General features: G+C 47.3%; 1 protein-coding gene and 1 pseudogene across 2 annotated transcripts in view; both read left to right on the top strand.

Moving 5' to 3' along the window:
* ME3 (malic enzyme 3) overlaps positions 1 to 24,252 on the top strand; it is a 189,012-nt gene extending 164,760 nt beyond the window's left edge. Inside the window, exons 7-14 of one of the 2 annotated variants that reach the window (XM_054576388.1) lie at positions 565 to 674; positions 15,521 to 15,618; positions 15,894 to 16,007; positions 17,637 to 17,742; positions 18,328 to 18,470; positions 19,025 to 19,198; positions 22,505 to 22,603; positions 24,016 to 24,252. In XM_054576388.1, the coding sequence (XP_054432363.1) occupies positions 565 to 674; positions 15,521 to 15,618; positions 15,894 to 16,007; positions 17,637 to 17,742; positions 18,328 to 18,470; positions 19,025 to 19,198; positions 22,505 to 22,603; positions 24,016 to 24,177 (1,006 nt within the window). In that variant the 3' untranslated portion in view covers positions 24,178 to 24,252. The remainder of the gene's footprint in view (positions 1 to 564; positions 675 to 15,520; positions 15,619 to 15,893; positions 16,008 to 17,636; positions 17,743 to 18,327; positions 18,471 to 19,024; positions 19,199 to 22,504; positions 22,604 to 24,015) is intronic. The other variant, XM_054576389.1, reaches the window with a different exon arrangement.
* Positions 4,764 to 11,628, top strand: LOC129072668 (succinate dehydrogenase [ubiquinone] iron-sulfur subunit, mitochondrial-like; annotated as a pseudogene).
* Positions 24,253 to 27,209: the final 2,957 nt, after the last annotated feature.

The following is a 27,209-nucleotide window of genomic DNA, read 5'->3' as shown; positions in this document are numbered from 1 at the left end:
GCTAAAGGTAGCGGTTCTTCCCAACCTTCCTTGCATCTTCTCAGGGAACCATGTCTGACCACAGAAGGATCTCTAGTGGAGGAACTTCAGGCTTCAAGATCCCCCCAGGGAGATATAGGGAGGTGGCAGTGGCTCCCCAGGCCTCAGTGCTGTAGGAGCCAGGCTCTCCACAAGCACTTGGGTTTAGAATGAGATTTCTGCTGAGATTTCAGGTGGCCAAAGGCCACAGAGGGAGCAGGCCCCATCTCAGCCCTTCCACCACCTCCTAGGGCCTGCCATCCATAGCCCATGAAAGCCACCAGCCCACATTAGAGACAGCGGTGTGGGCTCTACTGACCACCAAGCCCAGTGCCTCTACTCTCTCCCTTCCCCATCCTCATCTGTAAAGAGACAGGCCGAGCCAGGAGTCCAGGAGCCAGCCGGGTGGTAAAAACCCCAGTGAATGAGCCAGGCCGCACACCCTGGCCTGCTGACCTGAGCTTCCCTATGCCCAGAGCAGGTTGGGGTCTGCCGGGGATCAGCCTCAGGAGGCAAACACACTTTCTTTTCTCTCCCCCCACACAGGTTTGGGATAAGCTGCCTCATCCAGTTTGAAGATTTCGCCAATGCCAATGCCTTTCGCCTGCTCAACAAATACCGAAATAAGTACTGCATGTTCAATGATGACATCCAAGGTAGGCTTCCACCCCACCAACAAAAAGCCACCGAGGATTGATGGCTTCTCATAAGGCTCACCTGCATGCCCAAGGGGAGGCATCTCGCAGCTGGTTTGCTGCCAACAGCTATTGAAGAAAAAGCATTAAACTTGCATTCAGTTCCCACATGGCTAATTCTTAGCTCTGTGACCTCAAACAAGTCTCTCAACTTTGCTAAGCCTCAGTTTCCTCATCTATAGAATAGAGATCATTACTACTTCAGATGAAAATAAAAATTATATAATTCAATATATGAAATAAATTCTAAACAGCTCTGTCATTTTCTAGCTGGTTGAACTTGGGCACATCAAGTCACTGAGCCACAGTTTCATCACATATTCAGTGGGGATAGTAACTGCCTTGGAAACTTATTATGCAGATTGAAAGAGCTAATATATGGAAAATACTAGCACATAAGACTCTTAGACCAAAGCATCTATTGTCATAAAAATGGCTTTCCCCAGCCACAATAACTTGCTCTTCAATTTTCCCAACACAAGCTGTATCAGGGAATCAGAACAACTTCTTCTCTTAACATGGCTGGAATATATACTACTCAGAATGGTACTCCTGAAACACATTGGCACAAGGCCCCAGAATGCTTTAAAAGCCCATGGGGGGCATCTTCTACTTCAGGGTCAACTCGTTACCTGTTCTATGGACCCAAAATAGCCGAAGGCCTCTCTTGCTGCGGAGATGCCAGCATATGAGACTGCAGTGGAAGGGATAAGGAGGTTTGTGAGCTCTGCCTAGTACTTTATAAAGTCTAATGACATGTGGTTTATTATTTATCAAATGAAGTTTGGCAAGCAGACTCTTTTGAAACCAAGGAAGCATGGGCGGTAAGAGGAACAAGGTGGTGGGGCACAGGTGTTGATCTCTGGGAGTAAAAGATTGGCCAACCCCTCATTTTGCAGGTGAGGTTCAAAAGTCACAACTTTTATCAAATGAGCTAAGAGGATTTAAGCCCAGGGAATAATAACTAAGGGTTTCGAGGTGAATATTTATTATACATCAGGCACTGTTGTAATAAGCACATCACACATGTACTTCTGTATGATCATTTCTGTGTTATACATGAAGAAAGTGAGGCACTAAGAGAGTAACTTACAAAGAGAGGAAGCAGAGAGTCAAAATTTGGACTCTGAACTCCAAGTTCATTGTCACTCACCATATTATTCCCAGATCTTACACTCCTACTGTAAAACCAAATGCCTCTTCCTTTCCAGTGGTCCACATTAAGGGCTAAAGAAATGTGATAGGGTTTGTTTGGGGTTTTTTGGTTTGTTTGGGTTTTTTTTTTGTATTGGTTGTAAATTTTCAAGAGAATGAATAGCACAGGTAAGCAAATTTTAGGTAATCAAGATCAAAATATATGACTTCAGCCCTGGCCGGTGTGGCTCAGTTGGCTGGAACTTAGTCACGTAACCAGAAGATGGCGGGTTCAATCCCTGGTCTGGGTGCATATGGGAGGCGCCAGTCAATGCTTCTCTCTCACGCTGATGCTTCCCTCTCTCCTTCCCTCACTCTCTGAAAGCAACAACAACAACAACAACAAAATGTCCTCAAGGGAGGATTTAAAAAAAAAGAAAGAAAAGACATGATTTCAGTGCCTGAAAAATGGGTGCCCAGAGAGGAAAAACCCAGGAAGGGAAAGCTGACACCTGGCAACTTCCATGCCTGTCATTGTCCTGTTCCCCCAGCCCTGATGCCGGGGCCTGCGATGGGCAGGGGAGTCCAGGAGCACCGGCTGGGGGAGGAGGCATGCCCTCACTGCCCTGGAGGAAACACCTGCCCGCCAGCCCCTGACCGGCTCCCCCGTCATGACACTCGCCCATGAGTCAGCCACGGGAGAGCCATCCCCCTGAGCCTGCTGGGCTGCCAAGGCTGGAGGGGGGAAGTGGAAAACAAGTTCCCGTGGGCAGCACACCTGGTGCACAGTCTCCAGATGTGCAGACACAGCCACGGGCTTATACATCCTCACAAACACAGGCAGGGGGACGCATCCAGGTCCCGCGGTCCATCCGCTCCCATCGCCCCCACCCCGCTGCCAGCGCACACCGCTAAGATGGAACTATGGGTGTCAACCCCCTCTTTGTGAGAAAGTTCTCACTCCCACGCTGGAAGTATAAGGCCTGCTTGTGCCCCCCTCCATATTCACTAATTCTCTCTCACAGCCCGCTGACCCCTAACCCAGTCAGTTCTCTCTGCATGTGAAAGTTCTGCTCCTGCGCTTGAGACATGTTCCCCATCCCCTTTGCCTGAGGAAGTAACGCCTACTCACCCTTCAAGACTCAGCTCCAGGGTCTCCTGTCACAGAAAAGGCTGCACATCAGCCCTCGCTCCCCGACCCCCAGTCTGGTTTGGGTGCACACCAGATGCTTCTGCAGCCGCCTGTGCTCCCGTCCATTTCCTTACCACACTGTACTCCAAATGACTCCTTGGGTCATTGGTCTCCCCAAGAGATGATAAGCTTTAAGTGGCAAGAACCATGTCTTATTCTCATTCCCCAGCTCCCAGCACAGTGCCTAGCACATTGCAGATGCGTCGTAAATGTTTGAAGAATGAATGAATGAAGTCTACACATGCAAACTGACATTCTCATAAGCACATCCACCCATTTGTGTGTGTTGATCCTACAGGCACTTCTTGATAACACCCTGAACACGCCACGTGTCTCAGAATCTGCTTCCCAGGAAGCCACGCTGTGCCAAATAATAACATTTTGTACACACATAGAACTGCAGGTTTGAAAAGTGTTTTTCATTCATGTTGTCTCATAACTTCCTTATAAAATCCCTTCCCCCTTTTGGGAGGACAGACATTGTTGTCTCATGTCACTGTTGAGAAAACTGAGGTTCAAGGGTTAAGTTTTGCTCCAGGTCACATAGCCAGACAGGCACAAACCTGGAACTAGCTATTTCTGAGTAATCAAAACTGGAACCTAGTTATTTCTGACCCAGAACCCTCCACGACATCAGATCGCCCCTTCTCCTTTGCGGATGAGGTGGCGTGGCAAGTCTTCCTGCTGAGCGTTAAACTCTCGGCCCCACATAAGGGTGGGGGTCACTGCTCTCCAGCACCCTGCTGCTCTCCTCACCGTGCTCACTGCCTCCTCTAACTCCCAGAGTTTACAGGCCCAAAGATGAAGCCTAGGGCAGAAAGGGCCTTGCCCACGTCCCCAGCTGGTTGGTGACGGCTCCCGGACCAGAAGCCGGTGATGTTCCTTCTCATTGCTAAGCGGGCATTGGAAGGCTGGCGAGGAGTTCCAGGACTAATGGTGCAACATGGAAGATTAAGCTCATGCTAGGATGACCTCCAAACACAAAACACAGAGAAATGAAACGCGAGACTATGCAGCCTTGCTCAAAAGTGGAAAAGGCCCGCCTGTGTGCACAGAACTGGAGAGAAAGGGAGAGAGCACTAACAGTGGTAATCAGAAACCAAAACCACGCCACATGTGGCTGCTGGGGACGCGCCACGCGAGCAGGACCCGTGGTCAGAATCTACTAGAACCCCACCAAGTGGGGGGCCTGGAATCAGGCTGCCCAAATGAAAACGAAACTTGGCCGTACTGCCAGCCCCCATCATCAGCCCAGCCTCATGTCCTCGGTCAAAGAAGGAAAGGTATGACTAAAGGTCTCAGGATCCCGCCAGACTGAGCCCCATGAAAGCAAGGCTGTGCCTGGTGCTGCACAGGAGCTCGGGCACATGACCTGAGGTGTCCCTCAGCCAGTCCTGCTATAACACACACACACCTGGAGATCACCGATCCCACGGGCCAGCCACGGGGAGGGCCTCTGGAGCCCCAGCTGGAAGGGTGACGCCCTCCCCAGGGCCGCCGCGGTCTCCTGTCCCCCTCCCAGCTCAGACTCATGGAAAGCCTCCGCGCCCCAGGCTGGCTTTCGGTGAGCTGGCGGGACTGCACTGATTCATCGCTGGCCCCTCTTCAGGAATTTTGGAAAAGGCAGAAGCTCAGGTGACTTTGTTTGTTATTCCATCTGGGACCACAGAAGCCTCTCTGCTCTTAGGGGAGGAGAGAGACCAGGAGGCGGAAGGGCAAGAGCAATGGTCTTGCTGGAGGCCAGCCCGCCATGTCCTTCCAAAGGAGGAGGCCCAGGACACTGCTGGCCTACTGACCGCGGGCCCCTGCCTGCCCGCATAGGTGCCCCCTGCGTGTGGCTGGGGACGGGAAGACCAGCCGGCTTGTCAGCCACCGAGCATCCTCCTACCTGCCAACCTTCCCCCGCCTGCATCGCCGGCAGTCCTGCCGCATCTCCAGAGGCAGACGGCCCCAGGGGCGCCCGTGTGGGATGTCGGGCCATTGTCACCGCCTCACACTTTTAAGTTTTTAAGTTTTCATTTGTGAGTCGCAGAGCTTAACAGCCAGGCCTTGGATTGAGACAAGCTTAAGTCTGAATTCCCACTGTTCTGCTTGTGGCTTTGGCCAAATGGCTTAAATCCTCAGAGGCTTCTTCCCCTTATCTGTAAAATGGATACAGCAATGACAGCCACAGCTGCTAATCAGCTGGCACTGCCAGAATGACCAAGATGCTTTTATAAAGCCGTCATCTCTGCTGGCTGGCTGCTGCAGCCTTCGCCACTTTGTTGTTGTTTCTATTGTATCATCACCCTGGTTTATGGCACCAGGTTGTTGTAAGGACTATAGTGATGTATAGGCAGGGGCAGGCATGGAAGGTACTCAGTGCCGGCGCCTAACACTAAGACCGCTCACGCAGAGCAGACTCCTAACACACAGGCACGGGAAGGAGGAAGGGTGGAGAGCTAAGACGCAGAGCTTTGGGGGCGGTGAGGAGAGGGGCCAGTGTGAGCACAGGACTGGGGGAGCCTGAATAGGAGGGAGGCAGGGCACCACCTCAGCTCTCTCTGCTTCCCACATATACCCTTGCAGTCCAGGGAATTATTCACATTTCTGTGAATCCTCCACCAGCTCTGTGATTTTGGATGTGCTGGTCCCTCTGCCTAGAACTGTTTTCTGCTCTTGGCTAATTTCTTTTTGTCCTTAAGGTCCCAAGCCTCACCTCCCTCAGGACACTGCATCCAGGGCCAAGCCTGTCCCCACCTTTGCCCAGGGCCCTGAAGGAAGTGACATTGGGCCATGGTCACCCACTTTGCAGAATGCTTTAAAGCGCCGCAGGGTTCAGGTGCCCCGGTAGGAAAGGGAAAGCAGGGGAGGAATGGCCCAGCTCTGAAGACTTGGTTCATCCTGTTTGTCCTGTTTATGAGAGGTGTGGGTGTTCCTGGGTGTCCGGGGTCTGCTGTCCCTCCTCTCCCCCTCCCCCCAGCACGCAAGCTGAGCAGCAGTTCCTGGCCTTTCTATTCACTCTCCCCCACAGTGAAACTACCCCAGGTCTCCTCAGCCTCCAGTATCTCCCTCCAGTCCCCAAAGTCTCCCTTTTCACAAAGTCCTGTGTTCTGAGGCTATCCCAGTCCCGAGGGTCTCGAGGGTCTCAAGGGTCTCGTGGGTCTCGTGCATCTGATCCTGACTCCTCTGAGACAAACCCCCCTTTGCCCCCGTAGCCTGCTGATTCAAATAATCCCCGAAGCTGAGAAGGTGGTAATTACTCCCTCAAGTTCCTTCGAAATTATGGCAGAATAGGCCTAACCCCACCTTCGCCCTGGGCCAGAAACTGCCTTCTAGAGGGTCCAAGGGCTCTATAAAGTTCCCCGCATGTTGCAGAAATCGGGTTGAAGCAGTTGGAGAAGGCCTTTGCTTCATATCCAGTACCGGGAGCTGGAGCTTTCTGAATATGCATGCTGTGGACTCCCTGTGACCAAAACCGTTTCATTCACTTTTATGTACGCAAGGCCTAGCCCAGTGGGGCCCCAGAACCGGCACTCAGTTGCTAACAAACAAAGAATGGTGCTAATTCTGTGGCTTGTGGAAGCAAGCCTGGCCTTGTAGCCGATGCACCCAGTGCCCCTGGTCCCAGACCTCCAAAGCCGCCCCAGCCAGACTCCCACAGAGCCTACATCCTTGTCCTTCTCACAGCCTGGCCTCGCCTGACACACAGCCACTTCTTTCCCTTTTCTCCAATAATCTGCTGTTTAGCCTGGAAATTCCTTTAACTTTGTCAAGTGTGACTACTAAAAGCAGAAGAAAAACAACATTTTCAGCTTGTCCTTTTGTGCATTTCCGGAGCCTACAACCTCCGCAGGAAATGTAATTATGGAAAGCTCCCTCTGAGAAGGGAAATTTGTTTTTCTTTCATCATGAATAAGGAACAGCTAGTCACACTTTCTGCCGCCTGTACCATTTATAGGCACGGCCATGTTCTCATACCCTTGGACCCCTGGGCTATTCTGAGTGGGGGGCAGGCGGGTTCCTCCAGAAAACTAAGCAGCTTCCTTCCTCTCCATTTATAAATTTCTAACATGTTACCCAAGAGTCCCCCAAAATGAAAGTTAGTGATGGAGATAACTTTGTTTGCCATACTTCATAATATGGGGTTTAAGAACTGCTGCTGATCCTCTTGAGTTCTGGTCTGTATTAGGAAACCTGACTTCAGAGGACTCAGAGGAAGATCCCAGAATGGCGATCGCGGGGAAGTAGCCAGTGAGTGTGGGGGTTCCAGAAGCCAAATGCCGAGAGAGTTTCCCAAATGAAAAATGAGGAACAGCATCAGATGCTGCTGAGAGGTCAAGGATAAGGAGGGCTGAACCTGACCACTCAATTTGGCAAGGTGGAGGTGCTGGTCCCGTGACAAGAGTTGGGGACGGTCACTTGATTGGATTGGGTTTCAGGGAGACGAAGAAGGAAGGAAACAGAAGTAATGAGTAGATTCAGCTCTTTTGAGGAATTTGGCTCTAAAAGGAAGAAATTGAGTGGGAACTGTCAAGAGAAGGTTTTTTTAGAATGGAGGCTTTATGACATATTTGGAGGCCGATGGCAGTGACCCAGTAGAAGGGGAGGAGTTGAAGATGTAGGAAAAAGGGGAGAGAACTACAGGACGAATTCCTTGAGTGGGCGGAAAAGATAGAACCCAGCCCAGACACATCGGGAGGCAGCTTCAGCGAGGAGCGGGGACAGCTCGCCAGCTGTAAGGTGAGGGCAGGCAAAGGGCCGGACAGGGCCCTGGCGGCAGAGGGCTTATAGACCTGGAAGTGAGAGATTTCAGAAGTTCTCTCCTGGTAATTTCTTTTTTTTCTTTGAACCTCTCTTTCCACTTTGAAGAGGGGAAAAAGGAGAGACAATAGTGCCTACTCCACAGTTGTTGTGACGATTCAGTGAACAAGTGCGGGTAAGCACATACATAGAACCGAGCCGAGGTCATAGTGAGAATGATCCTTAAATGGCAGTTGCCCTGTATCCTGATGGAAATTTTCAACTCTTTTCTGTCAGATTTCCCATTGGCTTGTGGTCGCCACCTCTTCCAGAATCACAATGGAAAATTTACATCCGCTGCCTAAACTCACTCCCCTCGACGTCCACTACCACATGCCCTTCAGTCCCCCCAGGGGAACCCCATAAATGCCACTCCTGCCGCCTTCAACTTTAGGGTCGGGAAAGGCTGCCTGAGCTGCATAGGCCGCGGAGGGCGAGATGCAGCGCCTGGGGTTCCCTGCTTTGCTTCCAACTGGATGACTTCCAACTGGACGGCTGACGGGGGCAAGCCACTGCTCTCTCTGTCCTCAGTTTCCTCTTCTGTACAATCATTGGATGTCATGCTCTCGAGTCCCTATCCAGCACAGAATTTCAGCACTGAATTATTCACCTTCCCATAATAGGCCTCCTCTGTATTGCGCAAATAAGCCATTATTCAACCTGCAGGTTCTAACCGCAAAAGATATTTAACACCAAGAAGGAAAAGAAACATCAGGAGTCTTTGGTAGCTTTGCAGATGAAATATCTTTGGCGCCATCTGGTGGCGCATGCTTTGCACAGCTCCTCCTCTCAGGAGGCGTAAAGCAGGCCTAAAATAGAATCCCACCAGCAGAAAATTCCCTCTCTGTCTAATGGAAGGAATCTAGTATTTCACCTAGAGAAGCCACCTGGTTCAGTGGGTCTCAAACTTAAATGGACATATAGGTCATCTGGGGATCTTTTGGATTGTATATTCGGACATGATAGAGCAAAGGAAAGTGCGTTTTGAGAAGCAAAAAGATGGATAAGGTGGTTTTGGGGGAGGCAGAAAAATGGGGAGTAGCCACCAAAATAAGTGGACTTTGAGAAAATGGTGGACAAAGGGTATTTGGTGGGAGGAGGGTCGCACCATACAAATCTCACCACCTCTGTGAGTGATTTAAGTGACTATTTAAATAGCTTTTTGATGCTTTCTTAGATGTGAGGTTGGTGTTTCTGTTTTGTTTTGTTTTGTTTTTTTAATCCTCACCCAAGGATGTGTCTATTGATTTTAAAGAGAGGGGAAAGGAGCGGGGAGGGGGGAGAGAGGGAGGGAAACGTTGCTGTGAGAGAGAAGCATCGATTGGTTGCCTTCCATACCTGCTCTGACTGGGAATTGAACCTACAACCTTTTGGAGTACAGGACGATGCTGCAACCAATTAAGCCAACCAGCTGGGGCAGGTTGGTGTTCCTTTTAAATGCAGTTCAGAGATGAGCCTGGCCATGACATAGCCCAGCTTTATCCAGGTTAGCTAAATGTAGATATCAGGAAAAAAAAAAAAGGGGGGGGTGATAATGGTGCCTGGGGAAAGTAGAGAATGCATGGGAGAGGAAATCATGTGGGCTGAATCTTAAGGAATAAATAATGTAGAAGGGTCCTCTAGATGGTGGGAACATTAGGGGCAAAGTACAGATGCGATAAAAAATCAAAGTGACATCTCAGGGGATGGTGATGGCTGGTACAGAGAGTCCATGTGCAGTGATGAAGCTGCACAGGTGAGTCGATGCTGATAGTATGCTTTTCTACCTGTAAACTAAAAGAGCATCATGAAAAACTTCTTTATAACAGTCATCACACTTGTCATGTAATAGCTTCTTTCCTTCTGAAGCAGGAATGAACCTGCCTGTTTCATTCCCAATGACATCCCAAAGGATATCTGGTATCCCAGAGGCTGGTACATAATTGATGTTCAGTAAATACCTGAGTGAATGCAATAGTTTTGAAAGAATGACCTCTAGCTACCAATTGTGTTGTGGTTATTTGTGCCCAAACCTCGGTAAACTGCTCCGTACCTCACTGGAATTCTCCGAGTGCAGGGACCGTGTTTGATTTACCTCCGTGTTCCTCAGCGCCCAGCGCGGTGCTTTCACCCAGCGGCCCTCAGTGCGTGCACACTGAGCCCCTTCGGGACCCGCAGGCGATGTTAGGAAGGCCCAGTAGTCCTCAGCCCTGGCTCTGGGACCCTGCTGACATTTCAGCAGTCCCTCCAGGTCACAGCCATGTGAAGGCTGGAGAGTCTGCACCTCGTCTTCTGGGAAGTATGTTTCTGCCTTCTGATGGCCACAGTGATGAAGGTGCATTTATGAGGCTCTAGCTATTTGCAGTGCCCCCTGTCTCAGCGCCCTACACAGGCACAAATCCAACCCATGTTGAGCCAGGCACAAATCCAACCCATGTTGAGGAGAAGGCGTCAACACCAGAGCTACCAAAAAACAAGCCCTTTGGAAAACAGAAAACAGAAAATTCACTCCTATTCCCACCCTTAGTATTTTGTAGTTCCTTTCAGACTTTCTGTGTGTATCTTTTTTACACACAGAAATTACAATTAGAATCATGATGTGTAGTCTATTTAAGGTTCTCCCCCTTCCTACCAACCCAGCAAAGCATAGTTCAGGGATTAAGAGCACAAACCCTGGAGCCTGCTTCCCTGAGTTCAAATCTCATTCTCCTATGTGATCTTCAACAACTCAGCAAACTGCTCTGTACCTCATTTTACCCAGACTGTAAAAGGGGACAATAATAGGTTTAGCTAAATGTCTTTACATTAAGGCCTATAAAAGGGGCTCGCGGTCAGGAGCCAAGATAACGGAGGTGGCCAGAGTATCCTTGAGGTGCCCATTCCCGGCCACGGCCATTGGTGCAGCCCACCTGCGGGCCTGCCCGGTGGCCCGGACAGCTGCGGCCACAGCTCTCTGAATCAGGAAACTCACCGTCTACCTTTGGTACCCAGACCGGACTGGAGATAAACTTCATATGCAAACTTACGAAATTGACTTGAATAAATATGGTCCTATGGTGTTGGATGCTTCAGTCAAGAGTAAGAATGAAACTGATTCTACCTTGACCTTCCAAAGCCCATGCAATCCAGACAGGACAGGAGATAAACTTCATATGCAAACTTACGAAATTGACTTGAATAAATATGGTCCTATGGTGTTGGATGCTTTAGTCAAGAGTAAGAATGAAACTGATTCTACCTTGACCTTCCAAAGCCCATGCAGAGAAGGTATCTGTGGCTCCTGCGCAGTGAGCATCAGTGGAGGCAACACTCTAGTTTGCACCAAGGGACAGACACCAACCTCAACAAAGTCTCAAAAATCTGCCCTGCTCCACATATGTATGTGATAAAGGACCTTGCTCCTGATTCGAGTGACTTCTATGCTCAGTACAAATCCATTAAGCTTTATGTAAGGAGGAAGATAGCTCCCAGGAAGGCAAACAGCAGTATCTGCAGTCCATAGAAAATCAGGAAAAACTGGGTGGGCTGTGCAAGTGCATTCTCTGTGCCCGCAGCAGCACCAGCGGCCCTAGCTACCGGTGGGATGGAGACAAATATTTGGCACCTGCTGTACTCGTGCAGGCCCATCACTGGATGATTGATTCCAGAGCCTACTTCACAGAGGAGCGCCTGGCCAAGCTGCAAGACCCCTTCTCTCTGTGTCGCTGCCACGCCATCATGAACTGCACAAGGACCTGTCCCAGGGGTCTGAATCCAGGGAAAGCTATTGCTGGAGTCAATAAAATGATGGCAACCTATTAATACACTGAAAAGAAAACTTCAGCTTAATTGTTCTCACGCTAAACGTGACTTGTAACCAGCTCAGCTGAACATGATTTATATCTAATTTGAGTTCCTTCAAAGGTCTTGATTTTCCATAAATACAGCAAGTATAATAAAAATTGTAATAAAAAAGACATAAACCACTTAAACATATACTAACTTCAAAGCATTTTCTATGTTGCTGCACTACCTTTATAATGATCATTTTTAATGGTTGCAATATGGTCTACTGAGTGTCTACTCCAGCTAAATTACTTAACCATTACTCCTTTGTTATGTGTTTATTTCCAGTCATTCTGTATTATAAATAACACTATAATAAATATCCCAGGACATACATTTTGGATTTTTCCATACATAGATTCCCAGAAATAGAAGCATGAGGTCAAAGGTCAAAAACATTGTATGCCTTTGGTCTATATTGGGAAGAAATAGTTTTCCAAAAAGGGTTGTAGCTCTTTAAAATGCAATGTATCCTGGAATGTTTTACTTTTCACCACTTCTTCACCAGCCTTAGATAACACAATTTCTTTTATTTGTGTAACTCTAACAAACCATAAATAGTCTCACTTTAATTTCCTTTTCTTGGACCGTCATGGGGGCCTATCATTGCCAATTTCAATTACTTTGCTGTGAACTCTATCGGGCAAGGCCTACACCGGTTGCTTTAACAGAGAAAATTTAATATAGAGAATTGTGAATTATGTATGAAAGAATTGAAAAGCCAAAAAAAAAAAAAACACCCAACAGGAAGGATCTGCTACCACCCCCGAGGCTGTGGGAACAAAGGAAAGATGAGGTAGCTGCTGGCTAGTGTTCATGTCTCTGAGGGGCACGCTATGAGGCTAGTTCTATAAGTGATGGAAAAACGGCAAACTGAATTCAGCTGCTGCTTCTGGAACAAACTGCTGCTATAGATGTGAAAAAACAAGGCTGTGGCGTTGCCAGATTTAGCAAAAACAAAACTGCTGATGGCCAATTTAATTTGAATTTCAGATAAATAATGAATAATTTTTTAGACTATTTATGCTATCATATGGGACATTAATTTTAAAAAATTATTTTTTATCTAAAATTTAAATTTAACTGAATGTCCTACTTTTTACCCAACAATCTTACAAGACAAAGATGATGCTGGAAAAAATATTCCTTCCCCCAATCCAGCCCCTCAGCCTCCCCCGGCGCCCCCTATTGGCAGATCCAAGAATAGAGTTAGCCAAGCTGAAGTGGTTTGTAGACAGAGTAAGGAAGGGTGAGCTGAAGCTGGGAAACAATTACTCAGTAATTGGCACACTCCACCCTTTCAGCTATTCAGCATCCATACGCATTGTTCTATGAACTGGTACTTCCGGTTCCAGTAACAAAACACTCTGACAAAATGCCTAATGAAATACAACTATTCTTCCAACAAATGAAGACATTCTCACTTTCTCCCCAAAATGAGGAGAGGCAGTCTCAAAAGTCATTTTATCCATTTCTGAAAGATAGTCACACTATCCATCTCTGGGCAGGATTTACTACTCTTACAACTCAGTCACAGTCACATTTGAAAATTCTGTTACCCAAAGGTTGAATCATAGAATTAACTACCAAAATTAATAAGAGGAAGGAGAAGAGAAAATGAATTAACTAATATATACCATTATGTATAATCACATAATAATAAAGAAAAAACATGCATGGCTGCTATAGTCCTCATTTCTGTAACCAGTTATGAAGCCATAGTTGATGTTTATAAATTCTTCCTCAAGTTCCTGTTCTGTTTTCTTGTCCTCAGACAGGCTCTCAGCTTGCCAGGATTCTTTACCTAGCAGGGTGACCCAGGCCTTCATTTCTGAAGGATCTCAATCCTAGTCCTGTCTCTCCTTAGTTGAGGTAGTATTATTAACCTTTACTATTGAGCACAGAAGTACTAAGACACACCCCAGAGGATCCCCTGAGCTCAGATATAGTTCTCCCCGCCCCCAGTTGCCTTTGGTTATCAGGATAAATCACCACAGCAGTAAAATACCACTCTTCTTTGCCCACTGGTTTTCTGGGGAAAAAAAGGAAAAAAAAAGAAAAAGGCACCAAATGGCCACGTGTAGTCTCAACTCCCAGTTCAGTAGAACCATGCTGTGAACTTTGATGTAGGAGTTCGTCTCTTGGGAAACTTGGGAACCAAGACCTTCAATCCAGAGAGGACAGAATTGAAGACACAAGAAGCAATAATTCTGCAAGGGAGTTATTAGCTGAAATTGTGAGAGGAGCCACTCCCATTTCAACCCCTTGGTTTCCAGAACAAAGTATTCTGGCTATGGGAGAAGATGCACAATGCATTGTTTGCTAAGACAAATCATCTATTGCATTCTGTAATAAAGGACCTCACCATCTCCACAGTCTTAAGTCTTCAGTAGCCCATTTTACTGATGTATTAGGCCAGCTGCTCTGGTAGAGCACATGTTAAGACCACTGAATCCATGGGCATGAGCCTATTGCTGCGCTTCCATTGCTCTGAAATGAACTCCTTGATTAGAAGCCTTGGTGTCTGGAATATATCAGGATGGTGAATAGTACCCAAAACATCCACAGATGATGGCACTGACAGAGCATTATAGACAGGGAAAGGAAAATCCATCTCCAAAATATACATTTATTCCAGTGAGGACAAATCTCTATCCTGTCCATCATGGAAGGGGTTCCAACATAATCATCCTGTCGCCAGCTGGATGGTCCTCCCAGGGAATGGTGCCATATCAGGAGCCTAATGCTGCTCTCTGCCATTGACATATTAATTATTTGGTGGCGAAAGTAGCAGCCTTGATGAGAGGAAGTCCATGCATAGCCTCCATCTTTGTCACGATGGCTGCTTTATACATGAACTCATTGAGCAAACTCTTCAGTGACTGGGGAAGGATGCTGACTGTCATACACAGGGCATGCCAGGCTGTCCACCAGATTATTAAGAACCTATTCTCATTATGCCCTATGGTGAGCTTTCAAACGGGGCGCCAATATCTTCATACTCTGTTTGTATTCCAAGAGGTCCACCCACACACCCCTTCCCCAGACTTCCTCATCATCAGTCTTACCATTTTGTTTTTTTTTAAGTCCCTGACCATCCAGCTAAATCATTCACAACTGTCCATGAACGAATGAAGATCTAGCCATCTCTTGGACCAAAGTGGACAACAAAATTTGCAATTTGAAGTCATGACCATTGGAAAGATTTCCTTCATCAACATCCTTAGGGCTACCTTAAACTGGGGCTGTGAAGCTACAAACATGCACTTTTAGTTGATGGCAGCATATCATTAAGAATAATCTGTAAACCAAGCCCAAGTTATTTTCCCTTGGTCAGCTGGTCATGAGGAATTCCCACTGAGGCCTTAGGTGTGGACTGAGGGAAAAGAAGTCATGAAGCAGGAGTAGATGTCAAACAAACCTGAGCCACCTGCTCATGCAACTTGCACCTTCCAGACTTGCTCAGACATTTGATGATGGTATGCTTCTGGGCACAGCCTTGTGATTTGGTGGATAAGATACATGGTTAGTTTGTGGCCTAATTTTTTATTGTTTTTTATTCATTTATCCCTTAAAGAATTTCTATGAGGAGTACACTTTGTTTTGGGTTCCGTTATATTTATAAATGATGGTGGTAGCAACACCCAGCTCTCTGATCCTCTCTCCCAGGGTCAAGTAACAATCCAGGAGCTGTTCCTCAAAAAATAACAGTTATCTGCAAAAGAGGGAATGGATTTGCTCTAAAAACCTTCATGCCTTGAGACCTGACTTCCATAAGGGCTAAGGAAAGTGGCTTCTTCCACCACAGGCTCTAGGTGTGGGAACTCTGCCAAGAGTCTTCTCTTGGGAGTTGGGACCAGTGGCCCAAGACTGATCTCATTCCACTCTATTGCAGGCACAGCCTCTGTCGCTGTAGCAGGGATCCTGGCTGCCCTGAGAATCACCAAGAACAAGCTCTCCAATCATGTGTTTGTTTTCCAAGGTGCAGGTGAGGTAGGTGCCATCAGGGGTTCTCTACAGTCGTTCCAGTAGGAGAATAAGAGTGGGTGGAGGGGTGTCAAGGCGGGAAGGTGTCCTGGGGTTCTGAGAAGAGGAAGAAGCATGGGTGCATTAGCCTGAGCCCCAACATTTGGATGACTCAAGGCAAGGATTTAACTGGGTCTCCTCGAAGTAGGGAGGAAGGAGGGAGGACATTGGTGAAGCATCTGATCAATGCTGCGTAGCTCTTTGCCTTGTGTCTGAACATTCACCCCATGATCACCCCCCAGGCAGCCATGGGCATCGCCCACCTCCTTGTCATGGCCCTAGAGAAAGAAGGCATACCCAAGGCCGAGGCCACGAGGAAGATCTGGATGGTGGACTCCAAGGGGCTCATTGTCAAGGTACTGTGGGTATGGAGACCTGGAGGTTTCCTGACACCTTCAGCTGTTGGAGGTGGACTGGATGAGGCCTGCAAGGGGTTAACTGCTCAGACAGAATGAAGGGCAGAAGAAGGGCAGTGCCCTAACCTCCAAAGCAAAAGAGTCATCACAAAGTAGCCTTAATTGCTTTTGTCCAACTGCTTTGAATGTACATGTAGGTGTGTGTGCCCTTCCAGCCTTATCTCTCACTACTTCCTGCCTTGCACTAGCCTCCAGCCGTAATGAATCACGCCTCTCCAAAGGTAAAATGCGCCTTCTCTTCCACATTTCTGCCCATTTTGTTCCTCTGCCTGCAATGCCCTTCTCTCTTTTCTCTCACACCCGCTGTCAATCCCACCTGCCCCATCTGTTTCCTCCTTAATCTTCTGATTCAGTGCAAATGTTACCTCCTCTAAGAAGCTTCCTCGGAGCACCTAGGTCTCAATTTACTACATCTATACACAAGTAGCCCTTACCACATTCTAGGACGGTAACCCCTTTACTAGTCTATCCCCGCACTGGGCTATGTAGCCTGGATGTCAATGTCTGGCATATGGTAAGTGTGCAACTAATGTTTGAGGTATGAATGAAGGAATGGATGAATGAAATAGTCCAGGTTCTGACTGGAAGGTGGCGAGGGGCACAACTGGATGACCTCCTCCCTTAGGACTTCACTCAGAGCTCCATGTTTTAATTCCCAGAATTTCACTAACATAGAATGTCAATGAGAGATTTAAAAAAAAGACATAAGAGATAGGAACAGGAAAATATGTGGGACCACAAACCAAGGGTGCAGGACCGCTCAGCGTAAGCTGGCCTGCCTGTTGTTCCCTAGAGAGCAGCAGGAACTGAGGCCTGGAGACTCCTCCTCCCATCCCAGGTCACTCCAGAGCATAATCCAGACACAGGTAGAGGCTGCTGCCCTTCCCTCTTGCCCATCTTTCCACATCATTTTGCTCACCCCATTGAGCTCACCCCTACTAAAAGTTCTTTCAAAGCTGATGTCTTCGTTCTGGTCCTCATGAGGACAGATCATCCAAAGGAGTCATCTGGAACATTTGTACCCATTTACCAGCTTGTCATCCTCCAATTCCTGTTTGCTGAAACAGAAGAAATCTGACTTGTTTGGCACAGCCAGCCACTTGTAAGCCTGTTCTTGAGCTCAGGCTGGTATTGTTCACAAGGAGGTTAATGGCTCTTATAAAATGCATTCAGATTAGCTCCCTGATCCTAGGTAGCTCAGGCCCCATCCCTCAACTGGACCTGGGTGCTGGATGCCTTGGGACCAAGGGTCTTGATCAGACCCAGGCATTTCCTGAGGGCCTCTCTCTTCTGGCCCAGGAACCATGACCCCAACAACTCAAAGAAAGGCTTTGTAGATTCTCCATATATGGTTCGGGTTAAATGAACACACCATACATGCACACACAGTAAAAATCCTTAGGTTCTACCAGGAAATCTGACCAAGAGGACAAATCCCAAGGCTTCTGAGAGCTCAGACTAAAGCACAGGGTTCAGCAGAAAATGCTCTCAGACTCTCCAGATGCACCCAGGCCCCAGCCTAGCAGTTCTCACCACCACAGCTGCTTTGTGCTCTTCCTTTTGCTTCAGGGGAGAAGCCACCTGAATCACGAGAAGGAGATATTTGCCCAGGATCATCCTGAAGTGAACTCCTTGGAGGAGGTGGTGAGGCTGGTGAAGCCCACAGCCATCATAGGTAGGAGGCAGGAGGCAGCCCGCTGCCCAGCCCAGCTAACCTTCTTGACTTACAGGCAGAGACTGAGGCTCAGCGAAGAGGCATAAGTGGCCCATGGAAACACTGCTCCTTCCCCTATCCCACATCCAATTCAATGCCACAAACTTCTATTGTATGACTGCTTTATAAAAACCATAAAACTGAGGCACCAAGTTGGGGCTTCATGATGCAGAGTTACACAGTACAGTGGATGAATGCAGGCTGGTCTCTCTAACCAGGATGAAATGAGCATTCCTCCCTCAAGGCAGGGACCCTGGCATCCCTCCCTGTACTGGGAGAATAGCCTACAATGAAGGACAATGCCCAGAAATGCCTTCACAGGTACAACTTAACTGGGCATGGACCTGAAGGGGACCACTGGCCCCTTAGGGATCAACAGGAGGTCTCCACCAGTTCACTCAGGAAGACCCTTTTCTCTTCTGCTCCCTCCATCCTTGTAGCAGATGCCATCCCAAGACCCCTGAGTCCCTTGTGTTGCACCTAGTTCTCCCACCACTGCCACCAGGAGAGGAATGGGCATCCCCACGACCCACCTTTTCCCTGTAGGTGTTGCTGCCATCGCAGGAGCCTTCACGGAGCAGATTCTGAGGGACATGGCCTCCTTCCACGAGCGCCCTATCATCTTTGCCCTGAGCAACCCCACCAGCAAGGCCGAGTGCACGGCTGAGAAGTGCTACCAGGTCACCGAGGTCAGCGAGGAGTCCTTCCTTCCCCAGGCTAAGAGGACATAGTAACAATGACTATGAGTAACCCTATGAGGGTGGGAAAAAAAGCCCACCTTGCTGATGAGCAGACTGAGGTTCAGAAAGGTGAAGTGACTTGCCCAAGGGTATGGAGCTAATAAGGATTGGAGCTGACCCTCAAGCCCAGGTCTGACTCCAACCTGAGCTCTTACCATTGCTCATATGGCTCAAGGTTTTTCTCATAACATGAAGCTTTGACCAGAACTCAAGGCACTTGCAGATTCCAGGCCACATACAGACCTATCATGTCCTGGGCTGACCCTCCCAGGAGGTGACAGGTATAAAAGATATACTTTCACCTTCCAGCAGTTTCTTGGCTACCAAGTAATTCAATGGGCTAAGCTTTCTGGTCAAATGAACAAGGGCAGTGTGCTCAGCACAAAGCTGAACACTTGGGAGAGGGTGAAGAAAGGTCGAACATTTATGATGAAAAAGTAAGCCACCGTTGCTGCCCAAAACTGAGCTCCAGGCTTCGTCTGTGATTTTCTTCCTGCCTCCAGGGCCGAGGGATCTTCGCCAGTGGAAGTCCTTTTAAGAATGTGACTCTGGAAGATGGCAGGACCTTCATTCCGGGACAGGGAAACAACGCCTACGTGTTCCCTGGAGTGGCTCTGGGAGTCATCGCCGGCGGGATCCGGCACATCCCAGATGAGATCTTCCTCCTGACAGCAGAGGTATCACTGTCCCTGCTCCCTCGCAATCCCCCAATAGGCCTGTGATCCACCTCAGATCCTACTCTGGACCCCCAAAGATTCCTTCTCTAGTCTCCTCCACACATCTGCCCCCAACCCTGACAATGGATTCCCAAAGTGCTTGAACTTTAAGCTTCTCTCAAAACCACTTTGAGGCTTGAACTTCTCTCAAAACACACACAAGGTTTTCAAGGTGGGAATAGGAAATAGCCAATGGGAGGGGTGTTAACGGGGCACTGGCAGTGAGGAGGCATGCCGTTTACTGCTCCCTGCCCCCCCACCCCCACAGTGCATCCAGATGCCCAGAACAGAGCAGATGCCACCAAAGACATCTGAAACTCTGAGCCTGTGAACATGGCGGGCCATAGATTCTTCTCATGTGACTGGGGTAACTGCTGGCAGAATAAACCCACTGGGGCAGCTTTCTGTGAGGAAGGGGATGGGTTGCGTGTCTGGTTTGCCTGCTCTGAGTACCCAGATCTTGAACACAGATATGGAAGTGTGGGGTACACCCTGCTCCAGGCATCTCACTAGAAAAGCTCCCAGAAGAGATCTTTACTAGACAAAATGAAAACAATGAAAGAATCATTAAGAATGACAGCCCTGATCATAATAATGTTTATTAATAATAACAGTTACAGTTATTATTACAGTTACAGTTGATGTTTATCAAGTACTTACTAAATGTCAAGCACATCACATTCAACCTCGCTTTGAGGCATAGTAACATCTATGTTGGGAAGTTAAACTAATCAAAGCTATATACAAATACTAAGTGTATGTATCCCCGACAAGCTCCGAAGGCCCTACCGTGATCTCCGACACCCACTTGCACACCCCCCTCACCGCGGCACTGGTGAGTGCCAGAGCCAACAGGACACGGGAGTGGCTTCCATGCAGCCCCATTCAGCCCCACTCTGATGAGCCCCAGGAGGGACCCCCAGGTTCCTTCTTATTCTGTCTTGGTCTTTGAGTGCCAGTTCTGTACAGCCATGCATGTCTTCTGGATGCTTTCCAGCCTCCCCCAAACTGTGTGCACACTAGCTGTGTCTTTATGTTGTGGTTCTCTGTCCCTCTTGTCTAAGTATTCTGTGTTTGGATTTCTTCTCGTTGCTGTGGTCCCTGGTGGTGGTGGCTGTCCTCTGGCCATGGGCGGAGCTGTTTGAAACTCCCTTTGGTTATAAAGAGTCGCTGCCTGCTTGCTGCCTGCTTGCTGCCTGCCCAAAGGCGGGTTCCCCCACTGTGCAGAAACATGGCTGCTAGAGCCCTTCTGTGTCACCCCAGAGACATCCGCACCCTCTTGCCCCACCCACCTCCACGCTCTGGGGCAGTGCAGCTCCACAACGTCACGAATAGTGTCCATCAGTCACACAGGAACCTCTTCAACCTGCTTATTAATCACCTGCTGTTAGCAGGACAAGGCCCCTCCCCTTGTAGGAGCTGACAGTCTGGTCTCCAAAGGCCTGACAAGTTATGTTTCTGAAAAGGGTGCTTTTAGTTAAGACAATTTAAGTGGAACCTGTTTTTCCTATGAAAAAGTAATATATTTTAGGAGGCTTCCATGCACTAACATATTTTACCCTGACAACTCTGTAAAATAAGTACAGTGATTATCTCTCTGTTATAGACAAGGAAAGTGAGGCACCGAGAGTTTAAGTAACTTGCTCAAGGTTGCTCACGTGAGTGACAATGTGAGGGTGACCCCAGGCAACGTGACTCCAAGCCGCAGCTGAGCATTCCCAGGGCCCAGCACCTCAGAAGTGACCACACATACATGATAAAGCTCTTCACTCTGTACTGTAACCTTTCTGGATGCAGATCTAGCTTTGGAGATCCTACTCCATCATCAATCTCTCTTCTATACCTCCACAAAGAGAATCCTTCCAAACTTGAATCAGGCAGAGTCTCTGTCCTCATTTCAGACCTTTGTGTGGCTCCTCAGGGCTCACAGAGTAAAGTCCACCTTCCTTTGCACAGTTCCTTGTAAGGCACTTCACCGCCAGGCCTTCCTTTCCTTTTCAGCCTCACTTTTAGCCTTGCCCTACCAGCTACCTATCCAGGTACCATATACCTATCTCACACTACTGCTCTCTCTCTCTCTCCTTCTCCCTCACCTCCAAGAATTTGCATGTGCTGGTCCCCCTCCCCTTTTCAAATAATTCATACTTGGTCCTTTGTCTTAGCTTCTGTCACTTCTTCTGGGAAGCCTTTCCAGTATGTGGGAAACTGGGCCCAGACTCCTCTATGTGTGTATGTCCCCTTTCTTGCCTTCCCCTCACTATAATTGTTATAATTTTGTTAACTGCCCACCGACATGAGTCTCCAGTAGGGAAAAGACTCTATAGCATCTGCACCGTGGATCCTCAGCCCCTAGCACAGAACCCGGCACATCGTAGAGCTCAGTGACCTTTTGACTGAATGGAAAGGAGAGACAGAAATGTGAGAATGAGAGAGTGTCTGCCAAACTCTGAGGCGAGGCCAACTCCTTTACCTTGCCCGTTCTGGGACACGCAGTTCTCAGAGGGTACCATGGCTTTCTCCAAGTTTAAGTTCAACACAAGATCTTGTGGGAATAGAATCAGAGCTACCACAGTACAGAGGCTCTTCGGCAAAGCTGGCTGAGCACCAGTGCCCAGGGCTGGAGGATGAGCCTTGCGGGGGTGCGCTGGCCTGCACAAACAGGCTCTGAATGGCAGATGAAGGACAGGACGGAAGCTGTGGGAGGTGCGGTTTCCAGGATGATGTGCTTAAGGCATTATTCAGGTAAAGCATAAGGACCATTTTTGGTGTCAGTCGCTGGGGAGAAAGCCTTCCCCCAGTCTGGAACCAGGGCAGGAAAGGAGAGCTCAAGGAGCCCTGAATACAGAGAGACAAGAGGGCCTAGATGGGCACCCAGGATGTTACTAAGCACATGGGAGAGGCTGGAACTCAGGAGGTGAGGGACTCAGGGATCCTTAGGCAACAGGCTGGACCAGCCAAGGGGAGATCCCAGAGTCTGCTTTGTAAGCCATGAATTTATTCATCTTGGTCTTAGTGATTTTCCTTTATAATTCAGAGAGCCTCAGGTTGTTTTAAGCCTCAGCCTGCCTCGCAGCACAGAAAGGATGTGTCCTTGCTTGAGGCCAAGAACTAAGCTCCCACAGGGCCATGTGGTGGCAGAGACAACAGTGGGAGACAACATAGGGACTGGCCACCTGTGAGGGGTGAGGGGAATCTTCAGAGTAATGGGTTGGGCTTGTTCTGGGAAGGCAGAAACTGAGCTTATTCCTCTCGGTTCTCTCTCCCCAGAAAATTGCCCAGGAGGTCTCTGAGCAGCATCTGTCCCAGGGGAGACTATACCCACCACTCAGCACCATCCGAGACGTGTCTCTGAGAATCGCCATTGAAGTAAGGAAAATCTTACCCCTGTAATACGGGTAGTGAGGCCCGTCAACTTGCTCCGTGACTTTACAAGGGCTACGGGGGTGGCAGCTGTAGCGACATCCTGAGCAACCGGGCTGTATTACATACAACCCAGAGGCTGAGTGACAGACTCCTGCCAGCAGCTTAAGCCCTACCCCCAACACCCACTCAGGCCAGTTCTGGGAATGATCCTGACTTTCCCTTCGAACACCAAGCACAAAGGTCATCAGAGTCCATAGTTTTGTGGACCGGAATGTGGGTGGGATTTTTTTGAAATGAATCATAAATGCCCATTTATACAGAAAGGTCAACTCACACAGCATGGTGGAAAGAGCTCAAGCTGCAGGGTCCCAGCTCTGCCGATCCACAGCTGAGTCACCTGGGGCCAAGAAGTTTACTCCCCCAAGTCTGTTTCCTCCTTTCCCAAAGGGGCCAGTGATTCCTCTCTCCCAGAGTTCTGGACAAGTTTAAAAGAGAACAGTGAGAAAGCTCCACACTCAGTGCCTTTCTGACCAGAGTAGATGCTCATTCCTCTCCTTCCTCTCAGAATGACTGGGGAATGGGCTGATGAGGTTCATGGAACATTCCAAGGGAAAATCCCACCCTAGAGACCATGCAGAGATGATAGGTTTTCAAAGAATCAGAACATGGTGCAATAAAGACTGGCCCAACATTGATAATTGTTGAATCAGGATGATGAATACATGAGGATTATCGTATTATTACTTCTCTTAGTATATATATTTTACGTTTTCAATGATCAGTGTTTAAAATAATTTTAGAAAATGCACTGCACAACAGCACTCACTTCACATGAGTTGTCCAGTGCAGGATCCAGAATCAATCCTCAGGGCCAACACTCCAGTTCAGAATCCAGCTCCCCCTTGTCCAGTTCTTTCTTTGGGGAGGGGGGGTATTTGGATTAACAACACTATTCTGAATCCAAACCAAATACCCAGAGAGCAATGTCTAGGCTGTTCTTCCAATTCAATCCATTTGGAGGCGGGAGTATTAGGCACTGAACACTTTTGCCTGTTACCTAACTTTATCCTCAAACCACTCTAGAGAAAGATCTCAGTACCCCCACTTTACAGATGAGGAAACTGAGGCTCCACGAGAATGATATCACTACGGAGGACCCACAGGCACTAGAAGCAGAGGCAGACTTTAGTCTGAGATCTCTTGCTCCTGGCCCAGTGTTTATGCCTCTATGTCACAGCTTCCTATCTGGGCAGAAAGCTCAACATCCCTCCTATCCATCCTCGATGGGCCACAGCTGAAGAGAGGCATACAGCTGGTTCTTCAGGGTGTGTTCCCTTCCACAGGCTACCAAACAAGGGTCTTTAAGCAGGTTTTTCCTTAGATCCAGTTCCTCAGCCAAACATGTTTTTCCCTAGGTTCTTGACTTCGCGTACAAACACAACCTGGCCTCCTACTACCCAGAACCCAAGGACAAGGAAGCTTTTGTAAGATCCCTGGTCTACACTCCAGACTATGACTCCTTTACACTGGACAGCTACACTTGGCCCAAGGAAGCCATGAGTGTTCAGACGGTCTGATGCAGTCCTAGAGGTTGGTGTGGGGCTGGATGAAGCCTAGAGTAAAGTAACACTGACAATATAAATGGATTCCAAAATGGCCATCCTTGTCGCTGTGTTTTTCCTTTGAACTTTCCTGGTGTGAGGGGTGATGCCCAGGCAAACAGTGAATGAGAGACGTGTCCCTGAAGGCCCTGAGTTCACTTTTCTTTAACCGTCCTCTGACTTCCTTCTGGAGAACTTCCTTATCTATTAATTGCCATTATTGGCTAGCCCTTGTGGGAAATCTAGAATCCTGCCTAGAGCTCTGCCTTTCAGAGCTCAGAGTCTAGTGGGAGAGGTGAGATATGGACACAGATCATTTTGCCACAAAGGAGAAAGTGGTAAGTCCATGAAAGAAGTATAGGTAAAGGTCAAGGGCACCCAAAGAAGGGAGAGGGTACTTCCTAGGAGGACATTACAAAAAGGCTTTAGGGGAAGCAGTGTTTACACTGAATCCCAAAATGAAGGATAGGTAGGAACATTGGTAAATGAAGAATGTGAGGACAGTCACTGGCCAGAAAGTGTGGCCCACCCACCAGGGAGCTAAATCTCTGTAGGAGGAACACACACCCTTCAGGTCTCAGATAGGTGTGGGGACTGTCGTCTGGGGACAGCTCACTAACTAGTCAGAAATGGCCACTGACTGCCCTGTGGGTTGCTGAGTATTAGACATTCCTTTTTGTTACTATGAAAATTAAAACCAGAGTGTGGGTGGGAAGGGTCAGCAAGCCAAGGAGGAAGGAAGAAGTGGAGGAAGAGAGGTACTGAGGGGAAGGGCACCATGGGGAGTTCTAGGAAAGACTTGATTTCATTTTCTTGGCCTTGGAACACTCTCTTCCACCCTTCACTCTCTCAAATAATTCAGCAAACCAAGAAGTCTTCTTATAGAATAGTGTCAGTCTGTCCTATGTGCTTCCTAGACCAAACTCAACCACAGCCTTCACCTCCCTCATGTTCATCAGAGTTCACCATGAGTTGGGGGTGGGGGACTGATGAACCTGTAGCCCCTGTAATCAAAGACTGCTAAATTGCTAAAACCTATTGGGATAGTAGCTTCCAACCTCTAACTTCATGGTAGAACGAAGGAAACAATAAATCATGCTTAGAGACCCACTGTTGCCCACCCCTACTCAGCCTCAAGATCCCCACTGTCCACAGTGAATATATTGGTCCTATATGGCCACCTCTCAGTGACAGACTAGGTTAACTATGGATTCTCAGAAGAGTAACTAATGGAGATACCAGTCACCCCTTGCCCAGATCTTATTCTTCTAACATATGCTTCCTTGGTGCTAGTGCTCAGCTAAGAATATCCTGAGAAAACATTCCTGTTCTATAATCTCTGAACTCATAGAGAATGAGAAACTTCAGAAGAGGGTTGGAAGAATGGAGTTGAAATCTGAACACCAGTGGACATTTTATACTACCTTTTCTACATCTCAATGTATAAAGGAAAGAAAAGAAAAACAGTAGAGAAAATCGATGAAACAAAACAGGTTCTTTGAAAAAGTCAACTAAATTAACAAACTTCAGCTAAACAATCTCAGACAAAAAGAAGATTCAAATTACATTTCCTTTGTTCCAATCCCACTGAACATCTTTCTGGGACTAAACACACATACTGAGGCTTGTACCCTTATACGTGCTTGGTCTCCACCTAGAAATTCCTTCCTTTGCTTGCCTGCCCTTTATCAATTAAATTTCAGTTCACCCCAGCTTTCTACCTGGAGACAACATTCATCCTTGAAGTTCAAATGCAGTTGATTCAATGAGGTCTTCTTGGACAGAATTAATTAAATTAGAAATCAACGACAGGGAAAAATGGGATATTTCTAACTATTTGGAAATTAAACAATATATTTTAAGTAGCCCATGGTTCAAAGAAGAAATCATGAAGTAAATTATATATACTGAATTGAGTGGAAAAAAATCCAAATTAATGGGTCATAACTAAAGAAGTGCTTAGAGGGAAATTTTATAGTACCTATATCAGGAAAAAAAGATCTCAAAGCAATAACACAAACTTTCTCAAAAATTTTTTAAAAAAAGAAAAACAAACAAAATCCAAAGCAAGCAAAGCTAGAGTAGAAATCAACAGACCTATAAAAGGTAAAGAAACTGAATTAGTAATTAAAAATCCTCCCACCAAGGAAAATCTCAGGCCCCAATGCCTTTATTGGTGAATTTTATCAAATATTTAAAGTAGAAATAATACCAGTCCTTCGTAAGCTCTTTTATAAAATAGATGAGGAAACATTTTCCAAATTGATCTATGATACTGGTACTACCCAATCAGAACCAGATAAAGACAATACAAGAAAACTGAAGACCAATATCCTTCATGAATATAGAAGCAAAATCTTAAACAAAATATTAGCAAACCAAGTCCATCAACATAAAAGAATAATACACTGAATGAACAAGCAGGATTGATCCCAGGAATGCAGTTGTTTCAATATCCAAAAATTGGTCTATGTTGTATATGATATTAATAGAATGGGCAAAAACCACAAGATCATGTCAGTGGATGTGGGGAAAGCACTTGAAAAAATACACCTGTTTATGATAAAACTTTTAAGGAACTGGGAATAGAAGAGAAATTCTCACCTGATGAAGCACCAAAGTCTAATATTGTACTTAATGGAGAAAGAATGAATACTTTCTCCCTAGGATCTGGAATAAAGCAAGCATGTTGTTTTTACCACTTCTGGTCAACATGGAGAGTCTATCCAGTTCAATAAAGAAAGAAAAATAAATGAAAGGCATCCAGATTAGAAAGGAAGAGTAAAAATGCTTTTATTTACAGATGACATAATCCTGTATGTAGAAAATGCTAAAGGATAGAATAACTATTCTTTGTCTATAGAATGTCTGTATACTAGCAGCAAGCAATCTAGAAATAAAATTAATAAAACAATTCTATTCACATTAGCATCCAAAAAATACTTAGAAATTTAAGAAGTGCAAGTCTTGTATACTGAAAACTACAAAACATTGCTGATAGAACTTAA

This window comes from Pteronotus mesoamericanus, unplaced genomic scaffold (assembly GCF_021234165.1).
Source record: "Pteronotus mesoamericanus isolate MK-2021 breed Mesoamerican mustached bat unplaced genomic scaffold, CSHL_Meso_final contig_33, whole genome shotgun sequence".
NCBI lineage: Eukaryota > Metazoa > Chordata > Mammalia > Chiroptera > Mormoopidae > Pteronotus > Pteronotus mesoamericanus.
Note: the sequence above shows the minus strand (reverse complement) of the source record. Positions and strands in the feature narration are given on the sequence as shown.